The sequence below is a fragment of the Camelina sativa genome, chromosome 4 (assembly GCF_030686135.1).
Source record: "Camelina sativa cultivar CO46 ecotype springtype chromosome 4, ASM3068613v1".
In the NCBI taxonomy this organism is placed as follows: Eukaryota; Viridiplantae; Streptophyta; class Magnoliopsida; order Brassicales; family Brassicaceae; genus Camelina; species Camelina sativa.
The window spans coordinates 13,390,624-13,409,252 of record NC_141883.1 but is presented as its reverse complement, the minus strand read 5'-3'; the positions used below and the strand labels follow the sequence as shown (position 1 = coordinate 13,409,252).

The 18,629-nt window shown below is 36.6% G+C and overlaps 3 protein-coding genes across 5 annotated transcripts; 1 reads left to right on the top strand and 2 right to left on the bottom strand.

Annotated features, from left to right (window-relative positions):
* Positions 1–1,625: 1,625 nt before the first annotated feature.
* On the bottom strand, positions 1,626–5,672 carry LOC104780149 (phosphate transporter PHO1 homolog 9). The gene is made up of 13 exons (XM_010504625.2): positions 4,720–5,672; positions 4,387–4,645; positions 4,267–4,315; positions 4,102–4,173; positions 3,895–4,024; positions 3,692–3,812; positions 3,365–3,623; positions 3,177–3,281; positions 3,056–3,100; positions 2,814–2,966; positions 2,267–2,545; positions 2,029–2,168; positions 1,626–1,934 (listed from the first exon to the last, which is right to left on the bottom strand). The coding sequence occupies exons 1-13, from the start codon at positions 5,375–5,377 to the stop codon at positions 1,838–1,840; spliced, it is 2,367 nt and encodes a 788-aa protein (XP_010502927.1). The 5' UTR covers positions 5,378–5,672; the 3' UTR covers positions 1,626–1,837.
* A 6,006-nt stretch (positions 5,673–11,678) lies between these two features.
* On the top strand, positions 11,679–13,062 carry LOC104780150 (transmembrane emp24 domain-containing protein p24delta11-like). The gene is made up of 4 exons (XM_087509063.1): positions 11,679–12,058; positions 12,155–12,364; positions 12,457–12,533; positions 12,763–13,062. Exons 1-4 carry the CDS (start codon positions 11,813–11,815, stop codon positions 12,905–12,907), a joined length of 678 nt encoding a protein of 225 aa, XP_087365189.1. The 5' UTR covers positions 11,679–11,812; the 3' UTR covers positions 12,908–13,062.
* A 664-nt stretch (positions 13,063–13,726) lies between these two features.
* On the bottom strand, positions 13,727–18,174 carry LOC104780152 (uncharacterized). 3 transcript variants are annotated; one of them, XM_087510148.1, is made up of 3 exons: positions 18,152–18,174; positions 14,464–15,051; positions 13,727–14,345 (listed from the first exon to the last, which is right to left on the bottom strand). In XM_087510148.1, exons 1-3 carry the CDS (start codon positions 18,152–18,154, stop codon positions 13,920–13,922), a joined length of 1,017 nt encoding a protein of 338 aa, XP_087366274.1. In that variant the 5' UTR covers positions 18,155–18,174; the 3' UTR covers positions 13,727–13,919. The 3 variants fall into 3 exon arrangements, with proteins under 3 accessions (XP_087366274.1, XP_087366275.1, XP_010502932.1); XM_087510149.1 differs by having other exon boundaries at positions 18,159–18,174; XM_010504630.3 differs by lacking the exon at positions 18,152–18,174 and having other exon boundaries at positions 14,464–15,046.
* Positions 18,175–18,629: the final 455 nt, after the last annotated feature.

Here is an 18,629-nt window from a genome sequence, read left to right as displayed (position 1 = left end):
TTAGCAAACTTATAAAAAACTTATAAGATATATTGATGGAGATGGTCTTACATATGCGGTTAAATAATAATTTTACTGTCCAATTTTCTTTACGAATTAAACCTTAAAAATTAAATATTATCAATAAATTAAATATTTATTTGTATATCTGCGTATTTGTAGATCCTTGTCCAGATCCGGTTTGTAGGACAGGCGGACTAAGCGAAGGCTTAGGGCTACATTTATTTTTGGTGATTTTAAAACTACATTTTTGTATATCTAATAGACTTTAAACCAGAATATTTGAAATCCACATCATAAATATACCATATATATGAGCCACATCAACCTTTTTTGTTTTCTTTTTCTGAGTTATTACATTTATTTTTTTATATTTTTGTCATTTATATATATTATTGTATATTTTCTTTATTTTTTTCTTGGGATTTTAGTTTTTAAAAAAAATTAAAATTATAAAAGAAAGCCACATTTTTTAATTGCTTTGGGCCACCAATATTAGTGGACCGGCCTTCTCTAATGTACTGTAAAATATTTTTTTAATGATTATTGAATAATTTATGCATGTTCGGTGGGGTGTACCATTATTTTAGGAAAATCCAAGATATCATATTCAATTCCCGATCTAGTCCAAGACTCCAAGTCAACTTGACGTCTTTAATTAATCATTCATACATTCATACATGTACAATTATTTTTGGCTTAATATATCATATCTGACGCAATTTTAAGGATGTAAAGTAATCCATGCAATGAAACAGTAAATCTTACGCTAACAAAACATTATAAATACTATTTCTAATAAAATAATAGAAATCTCTAAAAAAACCTCCACTTTCTAAGGTGCACGTTGTTAATTCTCAAAATGTCATTTGAATACCTAATATTTAGTAAATATCATGATTAAATGGTTAATTTATGTTCACTATGTCATTTGAGGCTTGATGTTTAACCAAGAGACGATGTATGTTTATGGTCCATAAATACACTTCTAAAATTAGGGGTGATGATCGATTAGTTTAGATGGCGATTCTAGGGTTTGTTAGATTCATATGTAAGTTTGGAACTATACTTTCATTCTAAGTTCTTTCTTAATGCATGTAGTTAGCTTCATGTTTTAACTCTGATCACAAGTAATGTATGTTTCACTACCGGCTTGCATATGTACTTAAACCTAGCTTAAGAGTGTGTCGTGTCATAAGAAGCAGGTACCACTTACTTATAGAACCCTATGGACAATAATTGAACATGTCTTATATGCTTTGATATAAGTGTTGTTGCATGCGTAAGGTGAGTAAGAAAGTATAAGGATTTTAGATGGCTAACTTATGATATGTAGGTGTTAATCGTTCTTTTGTGTTTTGTACGTAGTCCGAAACTTAGTACTAGTAAACAAATTAACTGTAGGATCTCCTGAATAGATAGATCAGCAAACTTCTGTGATCTCCTTGAAATAGAACCTTTGTGAGTCCAAGTAATAAATCATCTGTGATCCCCCTTTTCAACTTATTGTTGGTGAACAAAAAAACAAAAAAAAACAAAATTTGAATTTATAGAGCAACCTTATTTACATAACCTTAGCATTTAAATGTTGCCAGAAATGCAAAACTATTTATATATTTGAAGGATTTTAATAGAATATATGTGTTGAATAAAATGTTTATAATAATGACATCCATTATACATATTCCATGTATTCATCATTAATTTGCTACATTCACAAAGTTAAAAGTTAAAACCAAGAAATTAATTTATATTTGTTGAAAACTGAGAAGATTCAATTTCCATATGATGTACTAGTAATCTGAATTTAGCTTGTTTTAGGGATACTAAATTTTATTTACACGCTCTTACTTCCTCCAAGTTCTTGAAAAGGCAAAGGTACAGATTTGAAGGCTCTGTATTTCCCCACATTGTTCAGATGTTCATTCTCCAACCTGATTGCAAAAACAAAGATCACTCCAACATTATCTTCTGTTTTTTTTTCTTGGATCAAAATATCTGAAATCAGGTTTTATGCTAACACTGAACCTGAAGAAGTTCCAAATACCGCGGCGAACAATCTCTAAACATGCAACAACAGCAACCAAAGCTCTTTTATGCAAAAATGGAGCTTCTTTAATCCCAAGAACCGTCTGCATCCATGCCAGCCTCAGCACTACATTCACCGCCTTCATTTCAAATCCCAATCAAGCCGTTAGAAATCCCGCGAAAACGCTATAATTCAAACCTGAAAATAAGCATTTATTTCTATTTGTTTTTGGTTTACCATGACAATGAAGTATATGCTTTTGTAAGGAACTAAGAGTTTGTCACGAAGCCACGGGTTCTTGGAGTTGCGGTTCATGAGACCCCAATCCTTGAAAATGTCCCAATAAGTATTGAACAACGTGGCAATGGTCGACGTGGTTACAGCCACCGTTAGCCAGTATGTCCCTCTCTTCATCTCAAAAATTGTCCTAGCTGCAACTGCTAATATAGTCGAAAGATACTTCAGCGCGTTAAGGCCGTGTGTTTTATCTTTCTCCTCCACCAACCTCCTTATAGACTACAATAGAAAAAACAAACAAAGTTTCATACATTTTGAAAGGGTCGAGCTTTGCATGTAATTAACATTTCGAAGCAGCAGGATTTGATGTTAAAATATGATTTATAACGTACAGTAAGAGATACGACTTCGATATAAACTACAGAGTTTCAGTATTTTTAAATAATATATGAATCACGGAGTTGATGTAACGTAAAGATTTTAACGTTTTTTGGAACAAAAAGAGTTGCGGGTTTAATGTAAAGTATGGATTCTTTTTCCCAAGTACCTGAGCGAAGCGGAACCAGTAAGGAATGATGGCAACGACAAGGTAGAGTTCTTTGTAAATTTCACTATCATAGCATGTGTGTGTTCGTTTCTTGAAATCTCCACCCCATCCATAGTAGCAAACATAAAACAATAGGCTTCTGAATGTTTGGACCTGTGAAGAAACCAAAACCAAATTAATGTTCTTCTATAAAGGAAGCAACATATAGATCAACCAGATGCTAAACCAAGCAAACTCGTTACCTGACTTGTCAACTGATCTGCAAGGAAGAAGTCCGGGAGAATAACCTGGCAAAGGAAAAACATACTCACAAACTATATGTAACGTCTTTTACAAGTTTTTATTACTTGGTCTGAACGTTACCTTGTAGAGAGGACTTAAAAGACAACGAAAGACACTTCCAACAAAGAAATATCGGCTCGAGCGATATATTATATTGAATGGACAGAACAGCGCAATCATCAAGCACTGCGATCATAAGTTAAAAAGAACGTTTCAAAGCTATGTATTTTTAAAGATTGGTGTCAATGATCTTGTTTCTCATAACTTACAACGAGAAGAGCTAAAGGAACTAGCTCGGTGATAACACTGAAACTTTTGGTTCTCGGATCCATTTCCATGTCAAGATTCGAGATGACTCCTCCGAATGTTAAAACTGCTAGACCAGAACCTACAAGTAGGACTTCTCTATAACCAAGATCATTCCCTTGCTCGAACCCGAAGATAAACGGGTAATTTACTCTGCATCGGCTCCAGAAATATATGTCTGCTGCAAACATAAACGAATGAACCGCAACAAACCCAAACAAGCTGCAGAAAAAAAAAATGTTACTTTAGCTCTATCTTTCATTGGACGTAAATGTAACTTTGTAACCGACCTGTAAAGAGGGAAGATGTTCTCCATGTACTGATGTCGTCCCTCGCTTTTTGTTAAGCCTCTAATATGTACAAGAACCGTTATTGCAATGGCGAGAGCCACAGCGCAACCTGAAAAGAAGCCTGTAGATAAAGATGAGGTTTTAGTCTATGAGAGATACTAAAACTTACTATCATAATAAAGCTAAAAAGATGAATACAGTACCGAGGAAGTATGTGGTTCTGTGTTTCTCCCTCTTAGTTTTAGGCCTTAAACATTTCATTCCCTCTCTATGATTTCCATTGGCGAAATGCTTAATAAACGTCGCTTCCACTCTCGACATGAGCCTCGAGACCTGAAAATGTAAACGATATATAAGTCTGGTTGACAACAATAAAAGAAAAGAAGAGGTGGTAATATATGTATTATAACCTCATCGCAGCTACCCAAATACGAGTGGTCCACTGTATTTAGATAGGGCTTTGATGCATTCCTTGAAGTAGTCTGCATAAACAATACACATATATCCCAAATAAGAACTAATACATTTACAAAAAAAAACCAAGATTCCTAGTTAAAACTATAAAGATTACAAACCTTGTCGTACTTCTTCAGTATCTTTGCAAACGCCAATTGATTCAAGAAGCTGCAAAGAGAGAAAAGATAAGAAAACATGGTTTCAAGAAACGTAAGGATTTTTAGAAACTTGTTTCTTACCAATAACTCTTTAAGAACCTAAGTTTCTGATAGAACTCAACAAAAGCACGGCTCATAAGCTCCTCTGCTCTTTTAAGCTCAGGTTTGCTAAAGGTTTGCTCACTAGGGAGACCAAGGATCATCAATTTAAGAGTTGACAATGGAGTCTCTGGCTCGATCTTGAGCTTTATATGATCCAATATCTCTACTGGAGCAGGTTTAAACACTTTCTTATCCTCTGTCTCTTTCACTTCTCTGATCACATCCATTGGTGAAGTTGCTACAATATCAAAAAACATTCACATTAACCTTCATTACCTTAAACGTTAGATATTAAGAATTCTTAAAACAAACCTGGAGTCCTCATTGTTGCATGAGGAGAAGAAGGAGCACTAGAGACGCTATTAATGTCAGGAGGGAGATGAACGTTAGGATTCTCAACCTTAATTCTAAGAGCAATCAAAACATTTAACTGTCTACTAAGCTCATCAGCTTCCTCCATAACATTCTCAACTTTTTGCTTATAAAACCTCAAGACCTTGTTGAATTCACCGTCGAGCCGCCTGAAAAACTGAACCTCCATCTCTCCTCCTTCCTCAGCCGAGCTAAGAAACGTCGTGGTGTAGCTCGCTGACTCGTCTTCGTTGATCAAAATGACTTGTTCCTCGTCGTCGTCAAAGAGATGATAATGGTGATGATTATGTCGTTTACTACTCAAAGGATTGTGAGGCTTGTGTGATTTTCTAGGAGAGCGAGAAGCTCGGTTCGTTAGACCGCTAAATGCGCGGTAAAGAGAGATTCTTCTTGATAACCCCGCGGAGCCTGTACCGCCTTCTTGGCCTTCGGCTTGGAGGGGTGCGGTTTCTGCCGAGGGTGGAGGTGGAGGAGGAGGACGTTTTTGTAAGCGAAAACGAAGGATCTGTTTGACGATTGATTTGAGAGAACGGTAATCCATGTAGGCTTCTCGCCATTCTTGGATCATCTGCGTTTCGAATTCTCTTCCAAACTTCATCTTTCTTGATCTGGTTGTTTATGTTTTTTTCCCCGGAAAGATTATAATTATTTTTTTCCGGGAAATGTAGCAAGAACGGGAAGAAAAAAAATCCTTTGTGTCTCTAATCTTTTTTAGTTTTTGGTTATGGATTTTTTATTGTGGTGTGTAAGAGCTGGATTCAATTTTTTTTTATTTTTTATCTGGTAATCAAAGACTATATATGTGTGTGTAGAAATAAAATTATAACGAGAAATGGGAGAGAAAAAAAAAAACAGAGTTATGGTTCCTTTCAAATACAACATCTCATGCAAATAATAGGAAAAAAAATCATAACAGATGAAAAAAATATCACTGCATGCTAAGGAAACAAATTACAGTTCTTACATTTATGGCGTTATATATTAAAATCCTGTTGATGCAAGTTATGGACAAATATGAAAATGATACGTAGATAAATTATATATTTTATTTTAACAAAAAAAAATTATATATTTGAAGTCTTATTGGAAACATTTTCAATATATCCAAAATATCCGGAAGTTTTTAAACTTTTAAAAATTTAGTAATTTTACTATTTTTAATCGATATTTCGATATTTTGAACCGTGTCAAAACTATCAGCAACCGTACCGTACCGAATCTAAACCAAAAATTAAAATTCTCGAATGGATACTAATCTCTTCTACCCAAATTACTCAAAACTGAACGGATATCACTAAACGGAATATCCAAACTCCTATGTCTACCCCCAAAATATTCTTTTTTTTTTGTTAAAGACCCCAAAAATTGTTGGGCTATATCGGTGTTGGGCTGTATTATACTTGGACCTTGTTAGTCGGTTTAATAGATTGTATTAGGTTATATGAATATCTCTTGTACACACTTGTATATAAGGCGTGAGCCGTCGAACATAATAGACAAGAAACCTTTTTACAACTACTAAGAGCATGATTACTGGTGTTACTCATGTAGTTACTCTTATTAAAAAAATAAGAAAAAGATGAGAGATAAAAGTAAAAAGAAGAGTAACACTCCTTGCTGGAGTATTTTGAGAACGTTGTGAGAAACGTTCCTCGATATGTGGCGTTCATTTATTGGCATATATTTTTAAAAATAAATTAAAAATAAAAATGTGTAATAATTTTTTTTTTTTTTCTGAGCAAGATTTACACGTTCTGGAGTAAAGATGCTCTAAGGCTTCTTGACATGGTATCAGAGCAATAACCAACACTTCTAAAGGTTATTGTTCGATTTTCTGGATTTATCTCCGCTGCTTCCAGATCTCTTTTCGTGTATTGACCTACAATACAACTCTCTTTCTCAGTTGTTATTCTTCTTAAGTGATAGCTACGTCTGATTCAATCACATCATCAACTTCCTCTGCTTTGACTGAAATTACAAACCCTTCACGTATTGAAAGCCGTCGTACGATCTCACCGTATGACTTATCTTCTGGTGATAATCCTGGAACTTTGATCTCCAAGCCACTGTTGCGTGGTCCTAACTACGATGAGTGGGCAACCAACCTTCGCTTGGCATTAAAGGCAAGGAAAAAGTTTGGTTTTGCTGATGGTACTATACCTCAGCCAGCTGAAACATCACCGGACTTTGAAGATTGGGTCGCAAACAACGCACTAGTTGTTTCCTGGATCAAGCTTACTATTGATGAAAATTTGTCTTCATCTCTTTCTCACACTGATGACTCTCATGAGCTTTCGGAACATATCCAAAAGCGATTTGGTATGAAGAATGGACAGCGTGTTCAACGTCTTACGATAGACTTCGCAAACTTACTCCACTGTGGCGAAACTTGGCTGACTACCAAAGAGCCAAGACAATGGAGGAAGTTCGCAGAGAGCGAGAAGAGGACAAGCTTCACCAATTCTTGATGGGCTTGGACGAAACGGTGTACGGTTCCGTCAAGTCTTCTTTACTCTCTCGGGTTCCTCTGCCCAGCCTTGAGGAAGCTTACAACACGGTGTATCAAGATGAAGAATCAAAACTACTGAGTCGTCTACATGATGAGAGGACAGACGGTGTGAGTTTTGCTGTTCAAACAGCCTCTCGGCCTCCTCGTAGTTTTGTCAAAAACAGAGGTTCTTCTGTCACCTGTTCAGACTGTGGTCGAGTTGGGCATCTTGCTGAAAACTGTTTTCAGCGTATTGGCTATCCACATTGGTGTCTGGATAAGACCAAGCTTAAGAGTGGGAATAATTTCTCCAAAGGAAATTCATCGAGTAATGTCACGGGTCGTGGTCCTCATACTGCTGCCATCGGATCAATGCAAAGCAAAGGCTTGGATGCTGCTCATGTTAATCACGTCGCTGCATCAACCAGTGGTTTCACTTCTGGTTTTGGTCTTAACACTTCTACTTTGCCTGTGCAACAAGCACCTCTAACTGCTGCAGATCGTGTTGGTATTAGTGGTCTTACTAACGATCAATGGAAGCTTTTAGTTCATATGCTTGAAGAACGAAAAGTTCCTCCTACTAAGCGGCTATCTGGTAAGTTTTTCATTGAATCTTGGATAATTCATACTGGTGCATCTAACCATATGACAGGAACACTTGAGTTTTTGTTTGATATCTGTGATATGGCACCGGTCTTAATTAAACTACCGGATGGTCGTTTCACCACCGCTACTAAACATGGTCGTGTTTCATTTGGCACCAAACTGAATCTTTAAGAAGTCTATTTTGTTGATGGACTTCAGTGTCATCTCATTTCAGTCTCACAGCTCACTCGTGATAGAGGTTGTGTTTTGCAAATTACTGACCGGCTTTGTGTTGTTCAGGACCGCATTACCAAGATGCTGATTGGAGTCGGTGAACAACAAAATGGGCTGTATTTCTTTAGAGGCTTGGACGTTGCAGCAGCTTACAAGGCCCACTCGGTGTCTGTTGATGTCTGGTATTGTCGGTTGGGTCATCCATCTTCTACAGCCATGGAAATGTTGCAGTTTTCTGATTTAAGTAGTCATAGTGGTTTTGATTCTCAAAGTTGTGACATTTGTATTAAAGCAAAACAAACACATGATTCTTTTCCTTTGAGTAATAATAAGACGAGTTTCCCATTTGAACTCATACATTGTGATCTTTGGGGTCCTTACCGGACGACTGCCCTTTGTGGGTCTCAGTATTTTCTTACTATTCTTGATGACTACTCTCATGCTGTATGGATTTATCTTCTTCCTTCTAAGAGTGATGCTCCCCGCCATTTTAAGAATTTTCTTAAATTAGTTGAGACACAATTTTCGGCTCATGTGAAAACAGTTCGCAGTGACAATGGTTCTGAATTTGTATGTCTTTCCGATTTCTTTACGGAAAAAAAGGATTATTCATGAGACATCCTGTGTCGGGACTCCTCAGCAAAACGGTTGTGTTGAACGCAATATTTTTAATGTCGCTAGAGCTCTAATGTTTCATGCACATCTTCCACTCAAATTTTGAGGCTATTGTGCTCTCACAGCTGGCTATCTCATAAATCGTACTCCGACACATTTGCTTAACGGCAAAACTCCCTTTGAGCTGATTTATAAACATCCGCCTCCAATGACACATATTCGCGTTTTCGGATGTTTGTGTTATGTTCATAACCATAAACGTGGTGGTGATAAATTTGCTATTCGTAGTTCGAAATCAGTTTTTCTTGGTTACCCTTTTGGTAAAAAGGGTTGGAGCGTTTACAATCTCGAGACAGGGGTTGTCTCTGTATCACGTGATGTAATTTTCAATGAAATGGAGTTTCCTTTTGTTGTGTCTCCTTCGTTACCCGTCCTGGCATCTGCAGACACACCTCCTCATGTTGTTCTTGATGATGAATTTTTACCAGTAACTCCGTCTTCGTCTACAGCTGGTTTGCCAGTTCCCATTTTGACACCGAACGATCTGGTTTCTAAGACTCGCGATTTGCCTACTCTGAATCCTCCCTCGCTTCCTCAGTCGACATTGGATACCTCATCTTCTGACTCAGTCGATTCACAACTCGACAGTGTGTCTTCTTCGTCTCCAGGGCTACCCGAGCTGTTAGGCAGAGGTCATCGAAAGAAATTGCCCTCTGTGCTTCTTAAAGACTATGTTGTTCCTCCTCTTAATAGTTCTTCTCTTGTTTTATCCTTTGTTGTTGTACCTGCCCCAGTCCTATCAGCTCCTTCGGAATCTCTGGTTGTTGTAACTGCCTCTTCTCAGTCGCTTGCAGGTGGTAAGCGCAAAAAGAAATCTCCAACTACGTTGGCTGATTATGCTTTCACCGTTCTCGCCAACCCCTATCCATCGGCTACTCCTTATCCCATGGATAATTACTTGTCGAGTGCAAGTTTTTCCGAGAACTATCAAGCATTTCTTTTTGCAATTACGGCTGGAACTGAACCAAAATCTTTCAAAGAGGCGGTTTTAGATGAAAATTGGCGGTTTGCTATAAAAGATGAGATAACTGCTTGTGAGGATACAGGAACATGGACCCCTGACGATTTTTCCCCGGGGAAGAAAGCTCTTGGTTGTATGTGGGTCTTTCGTCTCAAGTTTAATGCCGATGGTACTCTTCAAAGGTACAAGGCGCAGCTTGTAGTTCTTGGCAATCATCAAACTGAGGGTCTTGACTATAACGAAACTTTTGCTCCTGTTGCTAAAATTGTCACGGTTCGTATTTTCTTCAACAAGTGGCATCTTTGAATTGGGAGGTTCATCAAATGGATGTTCATAATGCTTTTCTTCATGGTGATCTTGATGAAGAGGTTTATATGAAATTTCCACCAGGTTTTCAGTCCAGTAATCCCAATAAGGTACTTCGTCTGCGAAAATCTCTTTATGGTCTCAAACAAGCTCCACGATGTTGGTATGCCAAACTGAGTCAAGCGTTGGAGACTTATGGTTTTCAGCAAAATGATTCTGATCATTCCCTCTTTATATTCGGAAATAGGGTCACTCATCTTCATGTTCTCGTGTATGTAGATGACTTGATTATCAGGGGAAGCTCGATTCATGTTGTCAACAAGTTCAAAGCTTACTTAAGCTCCTGTTTTCACATGAAGGATCTCGGTGTGCTGAGTTATTTTCTGGGTATTGAGGTTGCGCGTAGTCCGTCAGGTATCTATTTATGTCAGCGGAAATATGCTCTTGATATTATTGCTGAAACCGGTCTAATGGGTGTCAAACATGTTTCATTTCCGCTGGAACAGAACCATCGTCTTGATTGGGTTAAAGGTGAAACTCTCGTTGGTTCTGAAGCAACTCGTTATCGCCGCTTGGTGGGCAGGCTGATTTATCTAGGTGTCACTCAACCTGAGCTATCTTATGCTATTCACATTCTCTCTCAGTTTATGGCTGCTCCCAAACCGGCTCTTTTGACCGCTGCTCTACGTGTTGTTTGCTATTTAAAAAATAGTCCGGGTCAAGGGATACTTCTTCGAGCGCATACTCTGTTGGTTCTTACTGCTTGGTGTGATGCTGATTGGGGTAAGTGTGCTCTCACTAGTCGCTCTCTCACCGGCTGGTTTGTTCAGCTTGGTGGTTCGCCCGTGTCTTGGATGACTAGTAAGCAAGATCGTGTTTCTCAACTGTTAGTGAGATTCTCTAGTTGCGTGGATTGCTTCCCGCTCTTGGCATTGATTGTACTCCTCCCACGATTCTTCATTCAGATAGTTTATCTGCTATTAAACTTGCTGCAAATCCTGTGTTTCATGCTTGTACTAAGCATATTGTTCGTGATTGTCACTTTATCCGGGATGAACTCGTACGTAAGACGGTTGCTACGAAGCATGTTTCTTCTGCATCTCAGCTTGCTGATATCTTGACTAAAACGTTGGGACAAAAAGAGTTTGATTTTTTTTCTTGACAAGCTGGGTGTTTGTAATCTTCACACTCCAGCTTGAGGGAGGGGTGTTGGGCTGTATTATACTTGGACCTTGTTAGTCGGTTTAATAGATTGTATTAGGTTATATGAATATCTCTTGTACACATTTGTATATAAAGCGTGAGTGGTCGAACATAATAGACAAGAAACCCTTTTACAACTAGTAAGGCATCTTGACAAAAATATTTTTAAAGTATAACTTTTAAAACTCCAAATCGCAAATTTACTTTTCATTTTAACTTTTCGAATATCTTTAACTTTTTTATTCATTTATTTATTGAGTGGTTCCTTAACTTCATTACAGTATTTGGGTATATGGGTCGAACTAATTTTATTACCATATCTAAATCCACAAACAAAAATGTGAGAATATTTTTGCATTACTCGTCTATTACACAAAACTCGTGGACGAGGTTTTTTTGTAACCACAAGTGTAAAGTGATAGTCCCTTTGACCTTTTTTAGCAAACTAAACTTAAACTCATCAGTTCCTTGTTACACGGAACAAATGTAAGAAATTTTGACAAAAACCAAAACAAGACTTCATAATATTTTATTTTTTTTCTAACAAATCCCAAATTTTCATTGTTGTTGAAAACTGGAAGATGGATTTGCAACCATCAAGATGTAAGATTCACATGACAACGACGTTAAAATGGATCATTACAATGATGACGTTGACGACGATGATGATGCGGAAAGGAGAATCAACGAGATTGGATATGGAATCAGGTATCCACAAATGTATCTCCGATGATATCAAATTTAATTACATGACGGTTGGAACTTATTCCATCGTCAATCCAAACGAAGGTCAACATCTTCCGCCTTCTCACAAACTCTTTGTCACTGTAAGCACTAACTATGAATCGAGAGGATTATAATCTATGATTCATTTGATGGAGAAATCACGTTTGATGTATATAAATATATGTATGTATATCTAGGTGACGTCCCCAAAAGGGAAAACCCATCATCACGCAGAGAATGTAGAGTCTGGGAAGTTCGTGTTCACGGCAGATGAAACCGGGGATTACATGACGTGTTTTGTTGCTCCAGGTTATAGACCTGTGGCAAAATTCGCGGTTGATTTCGAGTGGAAAAGTGGCGTAGAGGCTAAAGATTGGACCACCATTGCCAAAAGAGGCCAAATCAACGTAACATAACAATATATATGTGTTTAAAACATAACTATAGTTTCTTCGTGTATAACTTATTGTTGTTAAGTTTATAATATGTTAATCTCCAGATGCTGGAGGTTGAGGTGAGGAAGTTACTTGACGTGACAGAAACTATACATGAAGAAATGTTTCAGCTCCGAGAGAGGTACATAGCCAAGTCTATAAATGAGTAGTTTTTATTTTATTCCAATTAATATATATATGTAACATACCACTCAAACTGTTGCAAACTGGGTTGTGAGCTTGCATTTCGTCTGATGTAGACAGTAGACCAGTGAGATTGTTGAGAATTTCGATTAACAATGATGTAGTGATCATAAAAATGATAAGTCAGTTTGTTGTGGTTTATAATGTGTAATGTGAAACTGTGACAGGGAGCGTGAAATGCAAGAGTTGAACCGATCAACGAATTCAAGAATGGCGGCACTAAGTATATTGTCGTTGGCGGTTACGTTGTCCGTCGCCGGTTTACAACTATGGCACCTCAAGTCATTCTTGGAAAGGAAAAAGCTCCTATGATCAAAACATGTTGTTGCTTCTGTTTTATTATGTTTAAAAGATTTTGGTGATTTCGGTTTGGTTTCTTTTACTTACTAAACCAATTTATTTTCTTAATCTCGAATTTTGAGAAACTGAAAAAATTTGCATTTTGTTTTGTTAGACTAGAGTCCACCAATCTTGAGGTCTTTTATTCTGTTTGTTACATAATAGGCATGTGAAATTGATTTATTACAGTGTCTTTTAGTGTTAAAAAAATTAGGAGGATATAACATAAATACAAACCTAGCAGAGCAGAGTTTCTGATGAAGTTTAAGATTTAGTTCAATAAATGGTCATTCATCGTTTGAATGAAGAGATCTATAACCAAATAATGTTGAGATAAAACTTAAAAGATCCAACTTTCTCCATTAATGCTGAAAAATCTCCATGCAATCAAAACCGTTAAATGAATTTAAGCATAGCTCAGTAGGTGTTTTAGCTGACCACCCAAAATAAAGTATTTTCTCGGTAAATAAGCGCCGACAATATTTATTTGATATCAATATGATTGTGGTTCTTGTTTCAAAACAAGTCTGCTTGTGGTTTAAATTCTCTGTTCTCGATTTGGTTCTGTTTTGTATTACACACCAAAAAGGAGCCTTAGTCCTCTCACGCTAGGCATACCGCGGGTCGGGCCTATTTTATGCTCTGAATCATTGGTGTTGATGTCAGTCTCTTAGCAATTTTAAACACCATGGACAGATAAGGGCTGGTCCGGTAGATAACTTAACCCGTTACTTTGCAGGTGAAAGGGTCCTCAAGTAGGCCATATACGGGTCAGAAAGTGTAATAGGGGGATTCGTTAAACCAAACGACATCACTAGAAAAAAACACACTACACATATTTCATATGACTTGTTGAGGTCTTATCGAAGTTAGCACAAATGCGAAGCAAAAACAAAACAAGAATTAACATAAACGTAGAGAGAAGTGTGCTTAGTTACTTATTTTAGTAGTCATAGGAATGCAATCCAAATTCAAGAATGCCTTTTTAGTCATCGTCGTCACGATGGCCGTGGTGCTTATCCTTCTTCTTCTTCTTCTTGTCATCATCATAATCCTTATGGTCCTTCTTCTTCTTTTTGTCATCATCATAATCCTTATGGTCCTTCTTCTTCTTCTTATCATCATCATCATCATAAGAATGATCCTTCTTCTTCTTCTTCTCATCATCATCATGATAGTGCTTCTTCTTCTTCTTCTCATCATCATCATCATCATCATAGTTCTTCTTCTTCTTCTTCTCATCATCATCATCACCACCATAGTCTTTCTTCTTCTTCTTCTTCTCATCATAATCATCATCATGATGGTCCTTCTTGTAATGCTCCTTCTCCTTCTTCTTCTTGAACTCATCATCTTCAGAGATATTACCATCTTTCTTCTTATCCTTCTTCTTCTCCTTCTCCTTCCCACTCTGCCACCAACATTTCAAGAAACCATTTGTTTCAAACTCATCCAAACAAACCATTTTCACATACAATGAGATCTAGATGCAGAGTATATAAATTCTAATTTCAATTTCACAAACTCACATGTTTTTTGTGACCATCTTCATCACCATCCTTGTGACCTCCATGGCTAGGATTCATGTAACCAGTCTCAATCCTCCCACCATAGCCAGATCCATGCTCCGATTCAGTTTTCCGGCCATACTCAACCTCCGTTCTCCCTCCATAGCCGGAATCAGGTTTGCGACCATACTCAACCTCCGTCCTTCCGCCATATCCAGAATTAGGTTTCCGGCTAAAATCAGATCCACCGTGTCCGGGTCGGGAGTAGCTACTGTACTCGGTCTTAAGAGCTTGGTCTTCATAAGCAGGAGGATCGTGGTTTAGAGAAAAATTAGGTCGCTGATACTCGAACGCGTCGCCGGCGCGAGACGAGAGAGGGTAACAAGTCTCGTCGGACGGCGGAATCGAACGGCCGTACGTTACGGTGATGTCGTAGCCTCCACTATACGGCGTCGGATCGTAATCTGCGAAATCGTCGACGTCATCGTCGTCGTTGGTGTAATACGGCATCGTTTTTTTGTAGAGTTTCGTACTCACTCCTTCTCTTTGATTTTTTTTTTTTTTTTTGGATCTCTGAAACGAAAGGTTATGAGTATTTTTGGTTTCTCTCTGTTTACATGGCGACTACTACGTAGGTACGAAAAGTCAATGGATGCCACGTGGATATATCTTTATTTGTCTTAAGTCAAAGTATCTTTATTTATTGTCCTAAAAACACTGGTGCGATTGTGGTTAACAAACATTACATTATAGTTAAAATAAGATAATGGATGATTGGATGAAAAGGGAAGCAATTAAATAAATGATAACTAGAATAAAAGAGAGAAAATGAAAAGGTTTTTATCGTTTGTAGTTGATAAAAAAAATAATTGAGAGGATTTTAATATAAGGAGGTGTATATAACGCAGGGTGAATTAGGTGAGTAGCAAAAAAAAAATAACTAACAAATAATATAGGGGAATTGGGTTATATAACTCAAAAAATTACTATAATTTAAAAGAGGCAATTGACAAAAATAGCACACATTTAAGTTTTTGTTCCAAAACTAACATATATATTCAAATATTCTAAATTTAGCACAAATTTGTATATCATTAAAAATAATCTTGTTCTCTCATGAGATTGCAATAATGAGATTGAAAAACAAACCTTCGTCAAAATCATGAGATTGCAATAATCTTGTTCTCTCTCACTCCTCGCTCTCTGTCGATTCCAAATATTCCACCGGCGAACCCAATCGGATCGGTGAGCCATCAAGCCGAAGTTAGTGAAATCAGCAATTGTGTTCCCGATATTGAAGAGGAACCCAAGGATGAATCTAAGGACCAAAGAGATCTTCGAACTCTGGTTCAGAAAGAAGAGATAGCTCAAGCTTTCCAGGTCCAAATATGTATATCTCTAATTTTAATTTGAATAATTTAGTTAGTGTTGGATTTGGGGAATTTTCTGTTTTGTGACCTTCAACAACGATAAATCCCATAACGGGAGTGACGAAGGTTTGTTTTTTTGCTCCATTGTTTAGAACAGATCGATCGTATTTACCAAAACTTCTACTACCTTTTGTAAAAACAGTAAATTTGATTTTGAATGTAATTGGATGTTTCCTCTACCATGTCAATACAATATCTAGGATTATTTGTCTATTATTCATGATTTGTTTGTATCTTCTGGAAATTTAGGTTAGTTGATAACATATACAGGGGAAGCGTAGAGTTGAGTGGAGTCTAACATGAACAATTGGTCAAGTCATTTCTCTTTCAAGAAAATTAGAGTGGTGAGTTTTTTTTCTTGCTAATAAAACCAAAGCATCAGTAGTAGTGATTATATGATTTCATAGTATATGGATATGGAATTTCATGTTCAAGGTTGTGTACATTATACTTCCTTGTAGACACTAATCACTAGCTTCACTTCAATTTCCTCTTTTAGAGGAGTAGAAGTCTATTAAATGTAATAGAGAGAGTCATTTTCACCTTTTTGTGTTAGTAGGAAAAGTTGTGATTGTTACATGTTTGCTGTTTGTTGCTCTTGTATTGATCTGTTTCTTAGTCACATTTGAAGATTAAGGAACCATTGTTGCAAATTCATGAAAACTTTCCTGAAACTTATTCACTGATTTCAATTTTAATCACGGGAAATAGGGTTGAAGGTTTCTCTAAGCTAAATGATGTATCTACAAATGACACAAGATGCAAGTATGCTTTGGATATATGTAGATGACATATTGTGTTCTTTTATCCAATTTTACTCTATGTTGTTTAGAAATATATAATGCTTGAGAAACTTTTTTAGATTTTTCGGTACTTGTATGATGTATAACATTCTCACATATATATATATGTTAGCACTTTGGCTTAACTGTCACTGAACTTCATAAAAGATTATAGTAAATTCGGGAAGTATTATATGAAATTCAGGAAGTATTATATGAAATTCAGGAAGGATTACATTGAATTTCATGATGACTTTCATAAAAAAGTTTAGATTTTCAAACATCAGAATGTGCATAAAAATGAAATCATTATCCCTCACTAATGGAGTAATCTACTAATATTTGACACATTGATCCAAAATACACAAATATATATATATATATATATATATATATATCTAGAAACACATATATTTAAATTTATGAAGGATTCAATAATATTTAGGAATGATTTATTGAAATTCAGGATGGTATTTACAAAAATAATAGTTAAAAAAGATTACAAATTTAAAGTGTTCTTGCTTAAATTCAGGATGGTTTAACATGCTGGATTCTCCACCATGGAACATCTTGTTCATCATCAACTCTACCTTTCTTTTTTGGAACAACATATTCAACTTCCTTACACCGTTTCTTTCTTCTTTGCTGAAATCAATATGTAAACAAAAAATCCACATTAGAATGAAACACATCAAAGATATCACACACTTCTCCAACACAACACAAGACAGAAGATAATTCTATTTTGTAAAGAAATATTTTAAAGACATCATAGGCATAACACTAAAATACTTCATAAAATCTGTTCAGGAAGGTCTTCCTAATATTTATGGATCCTTTCCTAAATTTTCGACAATGCTTCCTGAATTTTAGACAAAGCTTAATTCCAATCATTATTTATGTGAGAAACTCTATGATGATTAACATATGAATGAAATTCCAAAGTAATAAGCAAACAGATCTTTAACAGTAACAATAGCAGTTATCATTCTCATAAAACACATTCCAGATCTGTCTAGCTTAAATGGATGGGACAGTTCTAAGACTGAAACTTCTTCAAAAAATACTCAGACCAGTGCAAGAAGAACACATGTCACTGGTCCCTTGGACTCTGAGCATTCATGTAACAGCAGCAAAGCTTGGGACAAAAGTTATGTATCTATAAGACCATGTGAAGGACCTTATGCTAGAAGAGTATGGCAATCATCAAATGTTGATGTTTCAATAATGTACCAACAAAACCATCCATTCTCTAATCTCCTAAACAATATCGATAATATATAAAGCCTCTATCTAATTCTCTACACAAACTCTCAACTAAACAAACAAACATATTAGAAACGCATATTCAGATTCCTATGACAAGTTTAAGCATTTTATATAAGAATCAAAATAAGCATAAACATGAGACTGGATAAATACAAACCTCATCTCAATTCTCAGGAACTTCAACTTCACCATCTTGAATATCTTGTTGAATATCTTTTGGATCTTTACCATCCACAGTAGACCCAACAGAAACACAAGGCCCCAAGATCTCTCTCACTAAACCACTCAATTCCTTAGGAGTGGCCTTATGATCCTAGCAATCTCAATCACATCACCAAACATTATGCTTAATCTTCTCCACCTTCTTCCTATCTCTCTTCAGCTCTTTTAACGCTGTCATGACCAGCGCTGCTGCCGACAAAACTATTGTGACCTTCGCATGACGAATCTGTACCCAATAGTGTTGCCGCTGACGGTTCAGCACCGTTAGCCTCTCTCTAATTCGACCTCAAAGCACAATTTTGAGAGATATACCGAATCGACATTCTTAAAAAGTAGATCTAACCAAAAATGCAGGGGAGAAGAACAAAACTTCTTGAAGATTCGCTTCAGGTTAAAGGTGACAACACGAAGGATGAGATTACGAGATAGATATAGGAGCTTGTGAGAATTAGCAATAAGAATTGGGTAATCTCCATTGAAAACA

What these genes read in the sequence shown, in the direction of transcription:
- LOC104780149 (XM_010504625.2), bottom strand. Translation starts at nt 5,377, where the DNA reads ATGAAGTTTGGAAGAGAATTCGAAACGCAGATGATCCAAGAATGGCGA. An exon ending in AGGTTCTTAAAGAGTTATTG is followed by an intron (nt 4,316 to 4,386) that starts GTAAGAAACAAG and finishes CTCTCTTTGCAG; the next exon opens with CTTCTTGAATCAATTGGCGT. An exon ending in AACATCTTCCCTCTTTACAG is followed by an intron (nt 3,624 to 3,691) that starts GTCGGTTACAAA and finishes TTTTTTCTGCAG; the next exon opens with CTTGTTTGGGTTTGTTGCGG.
- LOC104780150 (XM_087509063.1), top strand. Translation starts at nt 11,813, where the DNA reads ATGGATTTGCAACCATCAAGATGTAAGATTCACATGACAACGACGTTA. An exon ending in CTCACAAACTCTTTGTCACT is followed by an intron (nt 12,059 to 12,154) that starts GTAAGCACTAAC and finishes ATGTATATCTAG; the next exon opens with GTGACGTCCCCAAAAGGGAA. An exon ending in CCAAAAGAGGCCAAATCAAC is followed by an intron (nt 12,365 to 12,456) that starts GTAACATAACAA and finishes GTTAATCTCCAG; the next exon opens with ATGCTGGAGGTTGAGGTGAG.
- LOC104780152 (XM_087510148.1), bottom strand. An exon ending in AAGATGGTCACAAAAAACAT is followed by an intron (nt 14,346 to 14,463) that starts GTGAGTTTGTGA and finishes TGTTGGTGGCAG; the next exon opens with AGTGGGAAGGAGAAGGAGAA.